Here is a 17,315-nt window from a genome sequence, read left to right as displayed (position 1 = left end):
CCGGGTCTACCCCCGGGGAGCCGTGGCTCTGCCCTGGCGATTAGGGCAGGGGTGGGGCCAGAGCCTGGGAGGGCACGGCCCAGGCGAGGCCGGAGGGCAGGGCAGACGTGGGGCCCCGGGCCTGGGAGGGCTGCGGAGGGGCCGAGTGGCCTGGCCAGAGGATGGGAGCTGGGCCGGGTGGGGCCCCGGGCCTGGGAGGGCAGGGTCGGGGTGGGCTCGGGCCTGGGAGGGGCTCACCGGTCCGGAGAGGTGCGCGCTAGTCTTTTGGTAAGTGGATCAGTACACAACACACACAGCGCCGAAGAGCCAAAGAAAGTAGAAATCGCCAGAGACCTCTGCAGTCCGATTCTGTGCACACAAGCAGCCACGTATGAATTTGGTGTCCCCTCGTGGTGGTGTCCCCTCGAGGTGGTGTCCTGTGCGTCCCTCGGAGACCATGTGTGCAGGAGGCCTGGCAAGCTACAGCCTGCACTCACAGCACAGCCAGGCCCTTTACTTGTGCATTTTGCAGACTATGGGAGGGCAGGGTTGTGGGGTGGCAAGGCGGGCTCGCTGATGTTGCTTTGCTGTGTCTGCCCCGGCCAGGCTGCCCAGAAGAAGCTCTTCCTTTTGCAGCTGCGGGGCAGCAGTCTGGGCTTTGCTGTACAATGTAGGGGTTGAGGCCCGGTTTGCGGTGAGCCCTGTGGAATTCGGGCTCTGTTTACCTGCTGTGTGGTCCAGGGCAGGTTGCTTCACCTTCTCCTGTGCTGGCTGAGATCCATTCCCACGGGGTGGCTTTGAGAGCCACGGGGAGCCCACATCAGTGGTGGCTGCGTGGTCCTGAAGTTGCTTGGCCCTTTTCACAGTACCTTTTGTAACTTCCGGTTTGCTCTTTGTCTTCTCTCTTCTTAGGCAATCCATTTTTGCTTTAAAAACTTTATTGAGCCTTGCTCATATAGTTTGTTTTTGCAGTTCAAAGTCCAGGCACAGTTGAGCGTTCCCTGGGTCCACTCCTGCAGTCTGCATCGCCAGCCTGCAGAAGGCTCAGGAGGTTCCCGGAGTGATTTTTGGTGGACTGTGGGGAGGAAGCTTAACTGATTCACAACTCTAGCAGCAGGGAGATTGGTGGCCCCAATCGAGGGCCAGGGGGCTGGGTGTGGCAGAGGGCCTGCCCAGCCTGCTGGGCACTGTGAACTCAGCTCCCTGCCCCATGAGCTTTACTGGGAGTTGGATTTTTCTTACTTTTTAGCCTTTGATTTTTTTCCTTTTATTTTTCTTTGACTTGAAGGGTTTTTTAAAGATAATTCTTTTATTGAGATTAAGTGATTACATAAATTTCAACAGTATTGTAGGATAATGGTACTTAAAGTCACAAACATTTTAACCACAAGGCAAATTGTGATTGTCATGGTCTATAATATTTGCGAATTCTATGAGCTTTGACAATACAACCATTTCTTCCACGTTGGGTTATACATAAATTTCTTTCCTTCACTTGTAGATTTTATTATATAATCTGAACAGATTTGTCGGATGGTCACTTTTTTTTTTTTTTTGCCCTGGGGCTTGAACTCAGGCCTGGACACTATCCCTGAGCTTCTTTTTGCTCAAGGCTATCACTACCGTTTGAGCCACAGTGCCACTTGTAGCTTTTTTGTTTGTGTGGTACTGAGGAATTGAACCAGGGTGTCACGTATTCCCAGCCATAGTCACTTTTGAACTTCACTTGTAACTCTTGAGGAATTTGCAACTCTAAAGGTCTGGGTTTTTGGATTGTGCCTATGTGACTTCTATGGCCTGTGAGCGGCCTTATTCTGCAAACTTTTTTCTTTTTCTTTTTGTCAGTCATGGGGCTTGAACTCTGGGCCTGAGCGCTGACCCTCAGCTCAAGGCGACCGCTCTACCACTTGAGCTATAGCGCCACTTCCAGTTTTCTTCCTGCCGGGCTGGCTTTGAACCGTTGTCCTCAGATCTCAGCCTCCTGAGTAGCTAGGATGATAGGCGTGAGCCACCGGCGCCTGGCTATTTTTTGTTTTTTGTTTTTTTGGTCCAGTCATGGAGCCTGAATTCTGGGCCTGGGCGCTGTCCCTCAGCTCTTCAGCTCAAGGCTAGCGCTCTACCACTTGAGTCACAGCGCCACTTCCGGCTTTTTTCTTTTTGCTTATGTGGTGCTGAGGAATCGTACCCAGGGCCTCATGCATGCAAGGTAAATGCTTTACCACTGAGCCACCTTCCCAGCCCCTATTTTTTTGTTTTTGTAAACAGAGTCTGGCTCTAGTTCAGGTTGCCTTCAGCCTGGGGAGGGCCAGGCTCGCATGGTGTGCTGTCCTGCTGGGCTGTTCTGGCAGCTATTACAGCTCCACATAGGCTGAGCACACTGAGTACACTGAGTGTTACGGACGCTGACAAGACCCAAGTCCAGAGGCTTAGATGAAGACCTGCACTGCCCCACCTGTGGCGGGGAGGCTGGGCTGCTTCCACCCTGTAGGTTTCCTGGCTTCATATACACAGCCGGGTCTCGGAAGGATGAGTGAGACTTGATGAGGGTTTGGTGAGAACTGGGGGAAGTATCCCTTTCTGAGTCTTGTATAGGAGGACAGGAGGTGTGGGGCTGGAACCCAGCCCTGGCAGGAAGACACGCTTGTCTGTTTCTGCCGCAGTGAGCAGCTCTGCGTCACCCTGGTCCGGTTAGTGGCAGTGTGGTCACTATTTCTGGGCCACCTCGGCCTTGCTGGCCCCACTACTGGCATCTGGAGTGGTCTGGGCTAAAATTGGTCCTTCCTGAGCCCATGAAAGGTTTCTCCTCGGAAGCCAGGTCTGTCCTGAAGCTAGACCAGCAGAACCTCGGGTCGCGGGTGTGGCCCTGAAGAGAGGCTGAGCTGAGTGTGTCCCACGCCTGTGCATGCTGTGTCCATGCTGTGTCCTGCATCACTGCCTGGCCTCTCCTGCTACTCGGGGAGGGGTGGCTGGGGGCAACTGTGCATATATCACCGTTTCCCAGGGTGCCCAGCGCCAGCCCTCTGCCCTGGCTGGTCAGTGCTTCACCCCAGTGGCTGTAGCCAGTTTGGATACTGTCCACTTATGAGGTGCTCTGTGAAGACCGCACAGGCCAACGAATTGAGAAAATTCAAGCCCTCATTCTAAACCAAGGCTGGTCGGAGGCCTTTCTGCCCATCAGCCTGGCAGGGTCTTCTTTTGATGACGGATACTTGGGTGACACCTAGACAGATCTCTATACAATGTTTTGATTAGCTGGAAGTCTAAAGTAGGCTTAAATTTCATCAAAACCTGAAATAAAAATTTTCTGTAATGTTTGACCTTTTTGAAAACTGGAAATTGTTGGCCAGTGCTAATTATTTTTTTTTCCTGAAAAAATGGAAAGTGATTTCTGTGCTTTGGTTTGCTGATGAGAAACAGAAATGTAGCTTTTAGCCATGGCTGAACCTGGAGGGTCGTCTTGGAAAAAGGTTTTACATTTTGGCTTCTGTTGACACTGGAAGCGCCTACCTGTTCTGGTGGGAGGGACAGTCTGTCAGGAAGCCAGGAGCCGCCCGCATCCTGGAGGGAGGCCTGGCCTCCTTAAAGAGCCCCCTCCTCTCCCCCCCCCCCAGCCCTGTCTCTGTCTCTCTGTCTCGGCGCTGGGGAGGGGCCCGTGCACAGGCGTGCTGGCCTGAACCACTGCTGTAGTCTTGGACTTCACCAGGCGGGGAGGTGAGGAAGATGGTGCTGTGCAGGGTGTCTTTAAATGGAAGAGAGCTAGCAAATGAGCGCCCCTCGCCACAGTGAGTGGAGTGGTGCTGGAGACTTGCCAGGAGTGGCCTGGCCGGTCCATGACCTGACCCCTCAGGCAGTTCCCAAGGGTGTCTGGGGGATGGGGTGGCATCTTTGCTTGGGAGCATGTGTGAACACTGGCATCTGGCACTCTGCCAAGGTGTGGGTGCTCTCCATGAGCCACATCCCTCTTTTCCTTTCTCTTAGAGACAGATCTGGATTGGCCTTCGTATGCTTGTATTCACCGAGTGCTTCCAGAAGTGGTTTGGAAACTCAAATCCGCCAGGCTGTGCTGGGCATGGGGGCAGGGCGGGCAGCAGGTGTGGCACCAGGTGTGGCCGCTGTCCACCTGGCCCTGGCTGCTCCTCGTTCTGTGTGAATGCCCACTTAGTGAGTGAGGCTGGGAGGCATGAGCCTCCCAGGGCTCCATGCCAGGCCCCGTGCTCCTGCAGGCCCGCCTCCACCCTGGCAGTCAGACAGGCCTGTGCCGTCTTCTGTGCTGTCCCATGCACCGCTCTGCGCACAGTCAGGAAGAACTTCCTTCAAGCAGTAGACAGTGAGGGGTGGGAGCAGTCCCGTAGCTGAGCAGGCTCTGCTCCTGCTCTGGGCCTCCAGCACTGGGCATGCGCCCAGCTGACCCCAGCCTGTCTCCGTGCTGCTGCCTCCCGCTTCCTGGTTTGAGTCTCACTGAGGGGCCTGGCGGCGGTGGCGGGCACAGGCCCAAAGAGCAGGGGTTTATTAGCTGGGTGCTGGTGGCTCACGCCTGTGATCCTAGCTATTCAGGAGTCTGAGATTTGAGGATCCCTGTTCAAAGCCAGCCCAGGCAGGAAAGTCCGTGAGACTCTTATCTCCAATAAACCACCAGAAAACTGGAAGTAGTGCTGTGACTCACAAGGTAGAGTGCGCGCCTCGAGCTGAAGAGCTGAGGCCCAGAGTTCAAGCCCGACAAAAAAAAAAAAAAAGGGCTTTTCGTTTGCTGCAGCCTGCTTCCCTGAGCTGGGGGCTTCCTTACTCTGTCTCCCATCAGCCCTGGTGTCCCCGGGCTGGGGCTTCCCAGAGGACAGAATGGCAGAGTGCGCACACGCAGTCAGGGCCACGCGGTGGGAAGTCTCTTCCTCGCAGAGATGGAGCTGAGCTCTGTCTCCACGGCTTCTGCCTGACCTCGCGGGATACCCGCTCCAGCCATCCTTGAGGACGGCACTGCTGTCGCCACGTGGCTGCAGGAGGCGTTTGCGGAGCTGGGGTGGGCCAGTGCAGGCTCTGTTTCAGAACGGTAGCCGTGGCTGCCGTGGGCCTAGCCCAACACCAGTGTCAGTCTGGTTCTCAGGAGTAGGAACAGTGGCGGATGCTCTGCCACCCTTGTCCGCACTCTGGGGTTGCCTTGTTCCGTTGTAGGTCAGGTGGCCATCCTCATCAGAGCAGACGATGAGGATGGCCGCTCACGGAGGGCCTGTGCTGTGCTAGACTGTGATGCTTGGGGGCCCGTGGCGGTGGCCCGCCCAGAAGTCACTGCGCGGAAGATGCCCTCCACGCCCTCCTCCTCTCCTGCCTGTCCGTCTGTCTGCATCGCCCTGTGAGATCTCATGTTAACCCTAGCACGTGTTTCTTGTTGCAGAGTATGGCGTGTGTGAGAACCCGCGGAGGCTGGAGAGCCCAGGCGTGTCCTTCCGCCATGTCTACGCACAGCGTGAGTTCCGTCTTCCGCTTTGTAGCAAAGCAGCCAGCCAGCACCAGCGGTGCAGGACCGAACAGGGCGGGGTGGTGGCTTGTCCTCAGACACTGTGTCCAGTCATACGCAGCACAGGGAATACAGCACTGAAACGGGGGGCGCTGTCTTCTCCTGAGTGCACCAGTCAGTCCACGGTGGTGAAAGGCATCTGAGATGCCTTATATTTAACCCATTTTGCATCTTTTGAACTTGGGGATGGAACCCAAGGCCTCACCCATGGCGGGCAGGGGCTGCCCTCACCCATTGTAGGCCTGACGTTAGTGGACACCTGTACCTGCACATAGTTGTATGGGCACCTTGTGCCATTCCGGTGCAGCGGCCATGTATAGTGGTCAGACCAAGGTGTGTCTGTAACCGTAGCCATTTATTTTTTTGTTCTGGGAACAGTCAGCATCCTCGCTACTATGGACACTTGTGTGAGGTAGACAGTTGTCAGCGTAGTCTTCCTGCTGTTCTGTGGACATGAGAAGTGACTTTCCCGTCCATCTGCACTGTGCCTTCCTCCTTAGGGACCTTTGATTAACATCAACTAGTTATAGAGGAAATTCATCTTGACATGTCCACATCTGCACACAACATACCCTGACCAGGCTCAGCCCCTCCATTCTGGCCTGCACCTCCTCAATTTTTGAATGGTTAATTGAAGATACAAGTCTCATGTCATGGACTTCCCAGCCTGGGCTGGCTTTGTACTGCCATCCTCAGACCTCCTGAGTAGCGAGGATTACAGGCACGAGCCACTGGTGTCCAGCTTTTTTGACTTGTTTTAATGTAGTTGAAAGTAAGTTGCAGCTTGGCACTTGTGGCTTATACCTGTATCCTAGCTTCTTGGGAAGCTGGGTTTCTTGTTCAAAGCTAGTCTGGGCAGAAAAGCCTACAAGATTCTATTTGCAATTAACTAGCAAAAAAGCTGGACTGGAGTTGTGGCTCAAGTGGTAGAATGCCAGCTGTGGGTAAAAAAGCTGAGTAGAGCCAGGTGCTTATGCCTATAATCCCAGCTACCCCTGATGCTGAGATCTGAGGACCATAGTTCGAAGCCAGCCCAGGCAGAAAAGTCCATGTGAGACTTGTATCTCCAGTTAACTCAAAAACTGGAAGTGGTGCTGTGGCTGAAAGTGGTAGAGCACTAGTCTTGATCAAAAGAGCTCAGGGATAGCGCTGAGGCCCTGAGTTCAAGCCCCACCACCACCAAGCTGAGTACTAGACCCAAGTTGAAGCCCTGGTACAGGCTCACACACAGTGGAAATTTCAGATGTCTGTATTTCCCACCCACACATCTCAGCATGTGTGGGGCACAGTACTTGTTTCCAGTCCTTGCCTTGTTTACTAAGCACCAGCTGTTATTTCCTGACCATAAGACAAGGCTGGTTTTATGACTGCTTCAGCAGCAGACTTGGGTTGATGGAGAAAGGAAGTGTGCCCGCTGCCCGCCCCGGTCAGGCCCTGTGTGTCCTGCTGCTCAGAGTCCTGGGTGATATTCGGGCTGGTTGGGTGGTGGTCATTTCCTTTAGTTGACACACAGGCGAACATGTTCCTCTATACCTAGACCAGATTGGTGAACTCTAGCTGCCACCTTTCCCCTTGAGTGTCCCCAGGGCTCAGAAACTGTTCACGACCCCTGGAGACTGTGGATGTCATCTTAGCAGCCGGGGCCTGTGTGAACCAGCCCACTCTGTCAGTTAACAGCGAGGGCTTCGGGGCTGACTCTGACCAGGCCTCCCTTCAGGAGGGGACTGGAGGGAGGATGTCTTCCTTCCCCACGCCTTGTGTCTAAGTGACGCTTGCTCCTTCCCTTCCTGCAGTGCTTCACCGGTACAGACACATCCTGGGGCTGTGGCAGCCGGACATTGGGCCGTATGGAGGCCTGCTGAATGTGGTGGTGAGTCAGCTTCACACGGGGTGGCCAGAGCACCCAGGAAGCACGGGCCTGCTGAGACCAGTGGGCGCCTCACCAGGTCGCTTCGGGGCCAGGCTCTACTCAGATGGGCAAAGATTCCTTCTGAGCAGCTCGCTCACCTTCTCCCCATGACCTTGTCTTGTCTGATGATAAGATGTCGCTGGCTGTGGACAGGCTGCATTCAGCATCTGTGGAACACTAGTTTGGGGGTCCAGACCTGATGGACCAGTGAGGGTGAGCCCGTGCCCTCTTGTCTCTGCAGGTGGATGGCCTGTTCATCGTGGGCTGGATGTATCTGCCGCCCCATGATCCCCACGTTGATGACCCCATGAGATCCAAGCCTCTGTTTAGAATCCACTTGATGGAGAGGAGGTCGGCCACCGTGGAGTGTATGTATGGCCACAAAGGGCCACACAATGGCCATGTCCAGGTGGGTGAGGGCTGGGCCCCCATATGCATGTGGCCTCTCAGTCCCGGTGCCTTCCTGGGTGGGTGGGGCGTTCTTAGCTGCGCATGGAGTGGGGAGGTATCCCTGCTCTGCAGTGCGCTCTCTGCGCAGCTGCCGAGGGGCGGGATGCCTCTGTCTCGAACCAGCTCCGGGTTTTGCATTAATCGGAGCCTTTGGTTCTGACACTGCACACTCAGCTCCTTTGCCAGGCGCCAGTGGCTCACACCTGTCATCCTAGCTACTCAGGAGCCTGAGGTCTGAAGATCATGGTTCAGAGCCAGCCCAAGCAGAAAGTCCTTGAGACTCTTCTCCAATTAAATCACAGAAAAAGTGGGAAGTGGCACCAGGGCTCAAGTGGTAGAGTGCTAGCCTTGAGCAAAAGCAGCTCAGGACAGTGCCCAGGCCCAGAGTCCAAGCCCCAAGACCAGCAAAAAACAAAACAACAAAGATCACGAGCTTAGAGTAAAACTTTCCTCTCAGTCGCTGGCCTTGTGGGTACAGTGTGCAGTCAGTGCTCCGCAGCCCTGGCAGGGCGTCCCGCCCCCAGAACAGCACAGGCCTGGTGCCTTCTGTTGCTCTCCTTTCATGATCGATTTTGGCCTCATCTTGTGCGTTTTCAGATGGGCCTCTGTGTGTGTGTGTGTGTGTGTGTGTGTGTGTGTGTGTGTGCATGTGTGTGCGTGTGTGCGTGTGCGAGCTTTTATGTGCACGTGTGATCTCAGATGGAGGCTCTGGTCTTGTCACACAGCTCAGCTGTGGCTGCAGCTGAGGCTGACCTGCATTCCTCTGCATCTTTTCCTTCTGTCACTGAAGATTGTGAAGAAGGACGAGTTCTCCACCAAGTGCAACCAGACGGACCACCACAGGATGTCCGGAGGGAGGCAGGAGGTGAGCGCCACAGAGAAGGGGGTTCTCAGAGTGCAACCTGGTCCTTACACGTACACAGGAGGCTGTGCAGTGGGAGCCCGCCTCCTGTGACTAGCAGCAAGGCTCCCTACCTGGTGTGCCCTCCTGTGCTGGTGCCTAAATGATCTGACTTGTGACCATGAATACAACTTTGTCTGGTGGGTTCTGATCTGGGGGGAAGGGAGGGTTTGAACTGAGAGGAGAAGACTCCAAGAGATCCCGACTTGACTTTGGCCACTTTGTTTTGTGCTGGGTGGGACACAGAACAGGTGGAGGGTCTGTTCCAGGCTTTTAGGAAGATGCACTTTTGTTTTGCTGTGGTATATGGACTCGAGTTGATTTGTAGCTCGGCTGTGTCGGTTTCATTCCTGTTTCTGCCATGATTCTGGTTTTCAGTTCCAGTCATGACATATTAGTTGATAATTTGTAACTTTTTTTTTTTGCCCGCCCCAGGGCTTGAAGTTAGGGCCTGGGCACTGTTCCTGAGCTTCTTTGTGCTCAAGGCTAGTGCTCGACCACTTGAGCCACAGTGACACTTTTGGCTTTTGTGTATGTGGTACTTATGAATGGAACCCAGGGTTTCATGCATGCTAGGCAAGCACTTTACCACTGAGCCACCTTCCCAGCCCTGCTTTCTCCAATTGCTTTTGCCTGTGGTTAGCCCAGAGGCTTCCTCCCTCATAGCTTCTAGGCAACACTCAGCCCACGTAGTAAAGGCAGCAAGTGCTTAGCCCCACCCCTTTCCCTGAGAGATCACCCCTTTGGGATAGCTAAGACCATATAAAAGACCATCTGAGACAGTAGCTGGCACTTCTCACCCCTCTCTTTGTGAGAAGGGTCTTGCCGGTCCCTTTGCTGGCAATAGATCTTTCTGTGTTCTTTGTACCTGGGTGTCTGCAAGGCCTACTGGCAAAGTCTGAAATTCTCCCACACCTGATTTGTGGAGTGCTGGTTAGTCTTTGGAAGCACATAGCACGAAGACCTCTGACATCTGCACTCCTCCCATCCCCTCAGCTGAGGCTTGGATTCAGAGCTTGGGCACTGTCCCAAGTTTTTTCACTCAACACTGGTGTTCTCCACTTGAGCCACAGGTCCGTGTCCAAAATTTGGATAAGTAATGCTCATGGTGTGGAAGCAGACTAAACACGAAATATCCTGAGTGGTTTGTGAGTTGGGTGCCTTGGCGGTGTGGCATTTGTCAGCTGCTCTCCGTGGGTGTGCGCACTCATGCTGTGGTGGCTGTGGCTCAGAGCCCCGAGACAGCAGCCACAGCTGTGGTGGCCTCAGCTGACCTGTGTGGCCGGTAGGGAATGTGCTCCCCTAAATCCAGCCTTCGCCCAGGATCCTGAGAGCGGGGCTTGTGTGGTGCAGTGGGAAATGGTCTGTACCTAGGAGCGCTGCCAGAGGCCACGGCCCAGCCTTGCTGCCCCCTGGGGGTCTGGACCATGGCCCAGTCCTGGTGCTTGTCACTGGCCCGCCGTGGACGTGGAGGGGATTTCACCTGCCCACCGGGAAGCCCATGCACACCATGCCCGCCTGGCCACACGGTCTCGTGTCACAGTGCTGTGGTTTTCATGCTGTGTTCTCTTGGAAGGAATTCCGGACATGGCTGAAGGAGGAATGGGGCCGCACGTTGGAGGACATATTCCATGAGCACATGCAGGAGCTAATCCTGATGAAGTTCATCTACACCAGTCAGTACGAGTAAGCAAGGCCTGTGGCTGTGGCCTCGCCTCCCTGTGGGGCTGTGAACACAGCCCTTTCTTGACTGTAGTTCTCCTCTCTCTAGCTGCTATGAACTAGTTGCTGTGACCCGAGCCTCTTTCCCAGGGGTAACAGAGTGGGAAGAGCACTTCCCTTTGCCCCTGGGAAGAGGTAGTTCGGGAGCCATCCCTCTAGGCTTTGTGGGACGTGTGATGAGACCAGGATTTTATGCCTTCAGGCTGCGGTGTGAAAGACGTGGCTGGGTATGCTGCCCTCAGGCCTGGAAGAGGCCTGCCCGGGTGGAGCCGAACCCCTCCTTCTGCCTGTCTCCCCCGCAGCAACTGCCTCACCTACCGCCGGATCTACCTCCCGCCCAGCCACCCTGATGACCTCATCAAGCCGGGCCTCTTCAAGGGCACCTACGGCAGCCACGGCCTGGAGATTGTGATGCTCAGCTTCCACGGCCAGTACGCCAGGGGCACCAAGATCACCGTGAGTTGTGTCATACAGAGGCCTCCCGGTGGGACCAGTGTGCGTGGCTCCATCTACACTCAGGCCACTGCCCCCTGGCTGCCGCAGTGGGCTCAGGACTTGGGGTCCTGGCCCCTCGCCAGTGGGGATTGGGGTGCTGGGTCTGGACCCTCCCGTCCTGGAAGGAGATGCTGCGTTTTCCACAGGGTCCCCAAGGTTAGCCTGCAGCCTGGATTGTCTGCAGGCAATGCTGAAGCTCAGACGCCCTGGGAATTCCGCGTGGGCCTGCTGAGAGGTCCCGGGGCCGGGATCTGTAGGTTTTGATTTAGCCGGGGCCTGGGAGAGGGGCCCGAGCCGCAGCCTCACTGGGACCTGTGTGACGTCATAGATGCTGTTGCTGTCCCGGGCTGGGCGCAAGCGTGTCTCACAGTAAAGCTTCCCTTCCCCCCCACCCCCAATCTGCCGGCTTGGTGTTAGGCTGACAGGGCCGTCCTGCCCTGAGGAAGTGTGGTGTCCCGTCTGAGCTTCCTGTGCTTTTGGAAGCTCCTGTGGAAGGGCAGGCCTCATCAGGCATGGTGAGGGTAGTTCTTCCCCGAGGTTGGCATGCTGCTCCTGCATGGTCAGGAGGTCTGATGCTCTGGTCCAGGTCCCGTGTGTGGCCTGTGTTGGCTGTTGGGCTTGGAGGCCGCGCCCTTCCTCGCCGGTGTGTGTTCCTCCCGAGCTTCCGAGCCTTGGCCCAGGGCCTCCTGGAGACAGTGCCAGCTGTGTGCTCAGGTAGACAGGTCTGGGAGTTCCTTGGGCCTGCCGCCCTCTGCTTGGTTCCCACCCAAGGGTGGGCACAGGGGCGCACAGTGCCGGCAGGCTTAGCACCGCTGCCTCCTCTTCTGAAACCCCTTTCCATGGGGCTGCCACCGGGCACTGGCTTGTCAAGGGCATCTAGGTCTTCTTAAGGACTGCTGCTGAGTCAGGGGAGCCCCGCAGTGTGTCCTAGCAGCCGGGGAGGGTCCAGGCCAGAGCTGTGCAGTCTCTTTGGCTCGGAGACCCACCGCTGCTGTCTACCGGCTCCACAGGGTGACCCTAACATCCCTGCTGGGCAGCAGACGGTGGAGATTGACCTGAGGCACCGCATCCAGCTGCCCGACGTCGAGAACCTGTGCAACTTCAACGAGCTCTCACGCATTGTGCTGGAGGTCCACGAGCAGGTGCGGAGGGAGCAGCAGCAGGAGGCTGGTGACGGCCCCGCCCCACCTCGTGAACAGCTGGCCGCCAGGGGACCCGACGGGGCAGCTGCCCAGGACAGTAAGGAGCCCGGGGATGAAGCAGCCTCAGCCCCGGCCGGGCAGGGGCAGCCTTTTGTGCTGCCTGTGGGCGTGAGCTCGAGGAACGAGAAATACCCACGCACCTGCAGAATGTGGTAAGGACCACGAGGGCCCTGGCTCCACCTGTTGTGCACCTGAGCTCTGACAGCGTGGCCTGAGTGCCCCGCGCTCGGCCTCCGCCCCGGCCCCGGCCTCCGCCCCGGCCCTGCTTCACAGCTTCCAGGGAGGAGGGTCTTGTCCTGTCACCCCTCTGGTGACTGAGGGTGACTGGCACAAACACCACAACTCCACCAGTGGTTTCTGGGGGCCTTACTTAGACCTAAGGCCGAGTAAGAGAGCCCAGGTCAGTGTCCCGAAGCTTTGATAAGTGACAGTGAAGAGCACAGGCGTCACCTGCCCCTTGTGGCGAGAATTCTCCTGTCCACCTGGGTGTCCTGGCGGGGGTGGGCAGCTCACGGTGGGCACGGGCCTCACCCCAGCTGCCTGGTGAGTGCAGTGCACATGGGGCCCTTGGCTTGTGACCGGCCCCTGGGGGGTTACTGCCACGCACGCCACCTCCTCTTCCTGCTGTTCTTGGGCTGCCATTCAGCCTGTACCTTTCTCGGCTTTTGCATTTACACCTGTGACCTGGTCTCTGCCTTCAGTCTGTGTTCCTGGTTCTATGCCCTTCTCCCTTTAGGCCCTCTGCATAGATGAACCAGGCCTTTGCCCATGCCTCTTCAATTTGCTAAAATTGAGCAAAACGAGTAAGTGCAGTCTCCTGGTCTCATGGACCACATTTCAATTGCCGAGTGGCCATCAGTGGCTGGGGGCTGCTGTACTGGACAGGGCAGATCTAGAATAGTCCACCAGGACAAAGTCCTGCTGGATGGCTGCCGTAGGGTCAGTCTCAGGTGAGGCGTCCGTTCCTCTGCCCCTGCCTTCATCCTGAAGGGTCACTTCCCTTTAGCCTGCAGGTGGCTGCTGCCATGTCCGTAGTGTTGGTTCACAGTAGGACATTACGGGGAAATGAGGGCCCCTCCAGGTGGTGGAAAATGCGCAGTATTTTCATGTGCAGAGAAACGTCACTGGGTTTTCAAATAGGGGCTCAGTATAATTTCAGCAGTTGTAGTTTTGAATGGCTGTGAAAGAAAATAGCTTTGTTACCCTATAAAAATGTTCCAATCCCCAGTGTCCCACGCCAGCATAGATCTCCACAGCTCTGCTGTGGCAGCCCACGCCTGACCAGCAGAGCTGCACAGTCCAGTTCTCCATTCCATCCTGTGTTGAACGCTTCTTTGGCCAACAAGGGTGGCTGTGCCCTTCCTTTCTCTGTATCTGCGTTCTTGCCATAACCAGAGGCACAGTGGCTGGCACAGTGGCTGTGGAGACTCCCCGTAAGCTGCCTCTGCAGCCCAGCCCTGCCCCTCGGCTGTTTCCTTTGCTGCTTGGAGGATCCACATGTGTCTGGGGTGTAGCAGCGTCCCCCGCCCCGTGCCCTGAGGAGTCTGCCAGTTCTAACTTTTCCTTACCTGCTGGGGGCGCTCAGACCCTGTACAGTGGACAGAGCTGTGGTTGAGTCAGATGTGGGCTGCAAAGGCCTGCATGAAGCTTTGCAGGTTTTAGTCGGTGTTAGTCTCAGGTGGTCTCTGCTACAACCAACTGATGTACCCACAGTGACGTAGGCTTCCGGGGCTTGCTCTGTGAGGCTGTTGCCAGGCAGGGCTGCTGTGAGGTGGGCGACGGAGTAATCAGTCAGGCCTGCATCCTGGCCCTCTGCACCCACGGTGTCTGCCTTGCTTGTCCTCAGTGGGGTTCGGTCAGGGCTTCCGGCCCTGCTGTGGCTGGGGTGGTGGGAAAGGCGCTTTGGATGCTGGTGGTGCCTGCTTGCACCCACGGTGTCTGCCTTGCTTGTCCTCAGTGGGGTTCGGTCAGGGCTTCTGGCCCTGCTGTGGCTGGGGTGGTGGGAAGGGCGCTTTGGATGCTGGTGGTGCCGGCTTTCTCAATAGAGCCTTCCTTCTCATGCTCTGCTCTCTAGTTTCTATGGCACGGGCCTCATCGCTGGCCATGGCTTTACCAGCCCCGAGCGCACACCTGGTGTCTTTGTCCTTTTCGACGAGAACCGCTTTGGCTTCCTCTGGCTGGAACTGAAGTCCTTCAGCTTGTACAGCCGTGTCCAGGCCACCTTCCGGAATGCAGATGCGCCGTCCCCGCAGGCCTTCGACGAGATGCTCAAGAACATCCAGTCCCTCAGCTCCTGACCGCCATGCTGCCCCGGGCTGTGTGGCCAAGGCCCAGCATGCACTGGAAAGCAGCCTTTTCCCGGATGCACACCTGCTCACCAGGGTCCTGGTTTATGTATAGTGTGTAACATATTCCTGTACATTCACAGTAGCTGTGAAGAAGAATGCTGAGCATGTCAACAACAGCAAAACATAACAAAACACCATAAGCAAACACTGAAGGAAGAGTGAGTCAGGATAGACAGGATGGAGAGGCTGTGGGCATGGGCATGGAGTTCCCCTGTGAACTGCGGTGTCAGAAGTTCAACAGACCCTCTGCCAGAGGAGGCGGAATGGACCTGTGTGATCCCTGGGCAGACGAGCGGCTCTGTGGGTGGGACTTCCGCTCTGCCCACTCCTGCTGGCAAGGCTGGGGCCCGTGAGGGTGGTCGGGAGAATGAAGCTGTCAGAAGTATGGCAGTGTGGACAGGCCGTGGGTGTGAGAAGGGTCTCAGAAGTTGAAGTAACTGGTGTGCAGGGCCCTGGATTAGATTCCTGCTTCTCTGCTCACTTGCTGAGTTTTGGGGCACAGGGGACCTCTCTCACCAGTGACACAGGATAGGGACGTGGCCTGTGTGCCTGCCCCAGATAGGCTCCAGCTTCGGCCCAAGGCATGGATCTGATGTTCCTTGTCCCCTGCAGCCAGTTTTGGTGGCGCACCATTTTGTATGTACCCTTCCCTCCTGTCTCCCGTGTGCGTCCTCTGGGTGTGTGTCTCGTACTGTGGGGCACGCAGCTGCCATTCTCCATGCAGACATGCTGGCTGGGTGGTGCAGGCTGCCTGTGAAGCTCCGTGTGGATGAGTTGTGGGCAGCTGTACTGCACGTGGCACTTCTTGCCACATGCCCATGTGTGGCACAGCACTGGATGGCCACGATCCATGGGGACCCTTGGGCGTGGAGATCCTGAGGTGCACTAGTGTGCCCCACGCTGTTAACACGTGTCAGACCCCATCATGTCTTTGCCGAAGGATAGAAACCGTATGTGTAGACCCTTGCAAATTTTTTTCTTTTAAATGTTGGTCATAGGGCTTGAACTTGGGACCTCAGCTCAAGGCTAACACTACCACTTGAGCCACAGTGCCACTTCCAATGTCTGGTGGCTAATTGGAGATAAAGAGTCTCGGGGCTGGCCTTGAACTGCAGTCCTCAGATCTCAGCTTCCTGAGTAGCTAGGTCTACAGGTGTGAGTCACTAGTACCTGGTGACCCTTGAGAACTCTCGTGCTTCCTGCAGCCTCTGGCTAGCTGAGTCCCTGCGTGGGTTTCTAGGTGAGCCTGCCCTGGTGCCAAGGAGGTGGCAGTTGTACCTTTGCAGAGAGACCAACTTGTCCTTAGCATTTTCTAAGGAGTTTCTCCCAGCTGGCTTTTGAACCCTGCCCTCCCATGCATCTGTCCAGTGGCAGGTGCAGGTTTGCTCTTGAGGTAGTTGTCCAGGTCTAGCCTACAGGTCCTCTGGGAGGCCTCTCTGGGCCTACTCTATCACTTGAGCCACAGCGCTATTTCTGGCCTTTTCTGCTTATGTGGTGCTGAGGAATCGAGCCCAGGGCCTCATGCATGCGAGGCAAGCACTCTAGTACTGAGCCACCTTCCCAGCCCACTTACACTTTTTCTGAATAGTTCATTGGTAAGAATCTCACAGACTTTCCTGACCAGGCTGTCTTTGAACTGCGACCCTCGGGTCTCAGCCTTCTGAGTAGCTAGGATTACAGGTGTGAGCCATTGGCACCTGGTCTTTTTTTTTTTTCCCCAGCAGGAGGGTCAGCAGTCAGGAAGGCCAGGCCCGATCATCTGCCAGCCCCTTCCTGGCCATGAGACTGTGAGTTACTCAGACGCTGGCTTCCCCCACCCCCTTCGGTGTCCTTGATCAGTCTCAGATGACCTGCGTGCCATCCAAGGCCAGGGTTTTCCCCACTGCAGGTGGGGACCCCAGAGGCTGTCCCTGTCAGGTTCTGGGAATGCAGTTCCAGGAGCAGTGGCAGTTCGAGTTGGGTACCTTCAAGGCCCACAGTGCCTGCCTCAGGCACCTGGCAGGCAGACCTCGCCAGGATGGGCATTGGTTTCTTCCCATTTCATGATGTCACTGCCCTTTGCAGCTGACTAAGTAGAGTGCAGCGGATGGAGTCCAGAGCACTGGGGGCCTCTGCCTGTGAACACTCTCTTCTGTATAGAGAGAAGGTTGGGGTTTCAAGCACAAATTGGAGGAGTCGTCATTTGTGTAGCGGTACTGAGAGCTCTGTCCTTCACCTGTGGCAGGGCTTGGCAGCCCCGGGTGTGCCGGCCTCTGCACCATGGAGTTTCTCCTTTCTTGGTGCATCTGGCACGCGTGGTGAGGCTCGTGGCTGCTGCTGGCTGTGTGCGTGTAGCTCAGGCTTCTGGGCCCCTGCATGGGGATGTCTCGGCCTGCTGTTCTCCCCTGTCCCCTTGGGGTCTTGGATGACCCCAGTCTGTGTACCCACCTTCCTCTGCCCAGACGCCATGCCAGCTACCAGCCCTCTAGTGCCAGGTGGAATCTGTGCTGCACCTCTTCTTTACTGACCGCTGTGTGCTGTGAGACCTGGATAGCAGGCCCCCTCCCTCCCGCAGCCATTGGTTTCAGACTCCCTGATCTCGCGCTTTCTGGTTTAGGAAGGACAACCTCTTCCTCAAGATGGAGTCACAGGAGACGCTACCCACCTCTCTGTAGCACTGCAGCTGAAGCAGTGTGGCCGGGTCCTTCCAGACTCTTCCTCTTCCCACTGCCTGCCTTCTGCCCTATCTGTGAGGAGCGCCCTTGGTTCTGGGCCAACAGACTCTCTTCTCTTTTGGGAGAATCTGATAGAACCTCGTACT

At 56.3% G+C, this 17,315-nt stretch overlaps 1 protein-coding gene across 1 annotated transcript in view; it reads left to right on the top strand.

Moving 5' to 3' along the window:
• Fbxo31 (F-box protein 31) overlaps positions 1–15,531 on the top strand; it is a 17,361-nt gene extending 1,830 nt beyond the window's left edge. The window contains exons 2-9 of the mRNA XM_013012746.1: positions 5,366–5,437; positions 7,282–7,358; positions 7,639–7,806; positions 8,638–8,712; positions 10,325–10,434; positions 10,773–10,926; positions 11,976–12,319; positions 14,242–15,531. Of these exons, the coding sequence (XP_012868200.1) occupies positions 7,666–7,806; positions 8,638–8,712; positions 10,325–10,434; positions 10,773–10,926; positions 11,976–12,319; positions 14,242–14,464 (1,047 nt within the window). The 5' untranslated portion in view covers positions 5,366–5,437; positions 7,282–7,358; positions 7,639–7,665 and the 3' untranslated portion in view covers positions 14,465–15,531. The remainder of the gene's footprint in view (positions 1–5,365; positions 5,438–7,281; positions 7,359–7,638; positions 7,807–8,637; positions 8,713–10,324; positions 10,435–10,772; positions 10,927–11,975; positions 12,320–14,241) is intronic.
• The last annotated feature ends 1,784 nt before the right edge of the window (positions 15,532–17,315 follow it).

This window comes from Dipodomys ordii, unplaced genomic scaffold (assembly GCF_000151885.1).
Source record: "Dipodomys ordii isolate 6190 unplaced genomic scaffold, Dord_2.0 Scaffold18, whole genome shotgun sequence".
NCBI lineage: Eukaryota > Metazoa > Chordata > Mammalia > Rodentia > Heteromyidae > Dipodomys > Dipodomys ordii.
The sequence above is the reverse complement of the archived record's forward strand: the minus strand, read 5'-3'. Positions and strand labels throughout refer to the sequence as shown.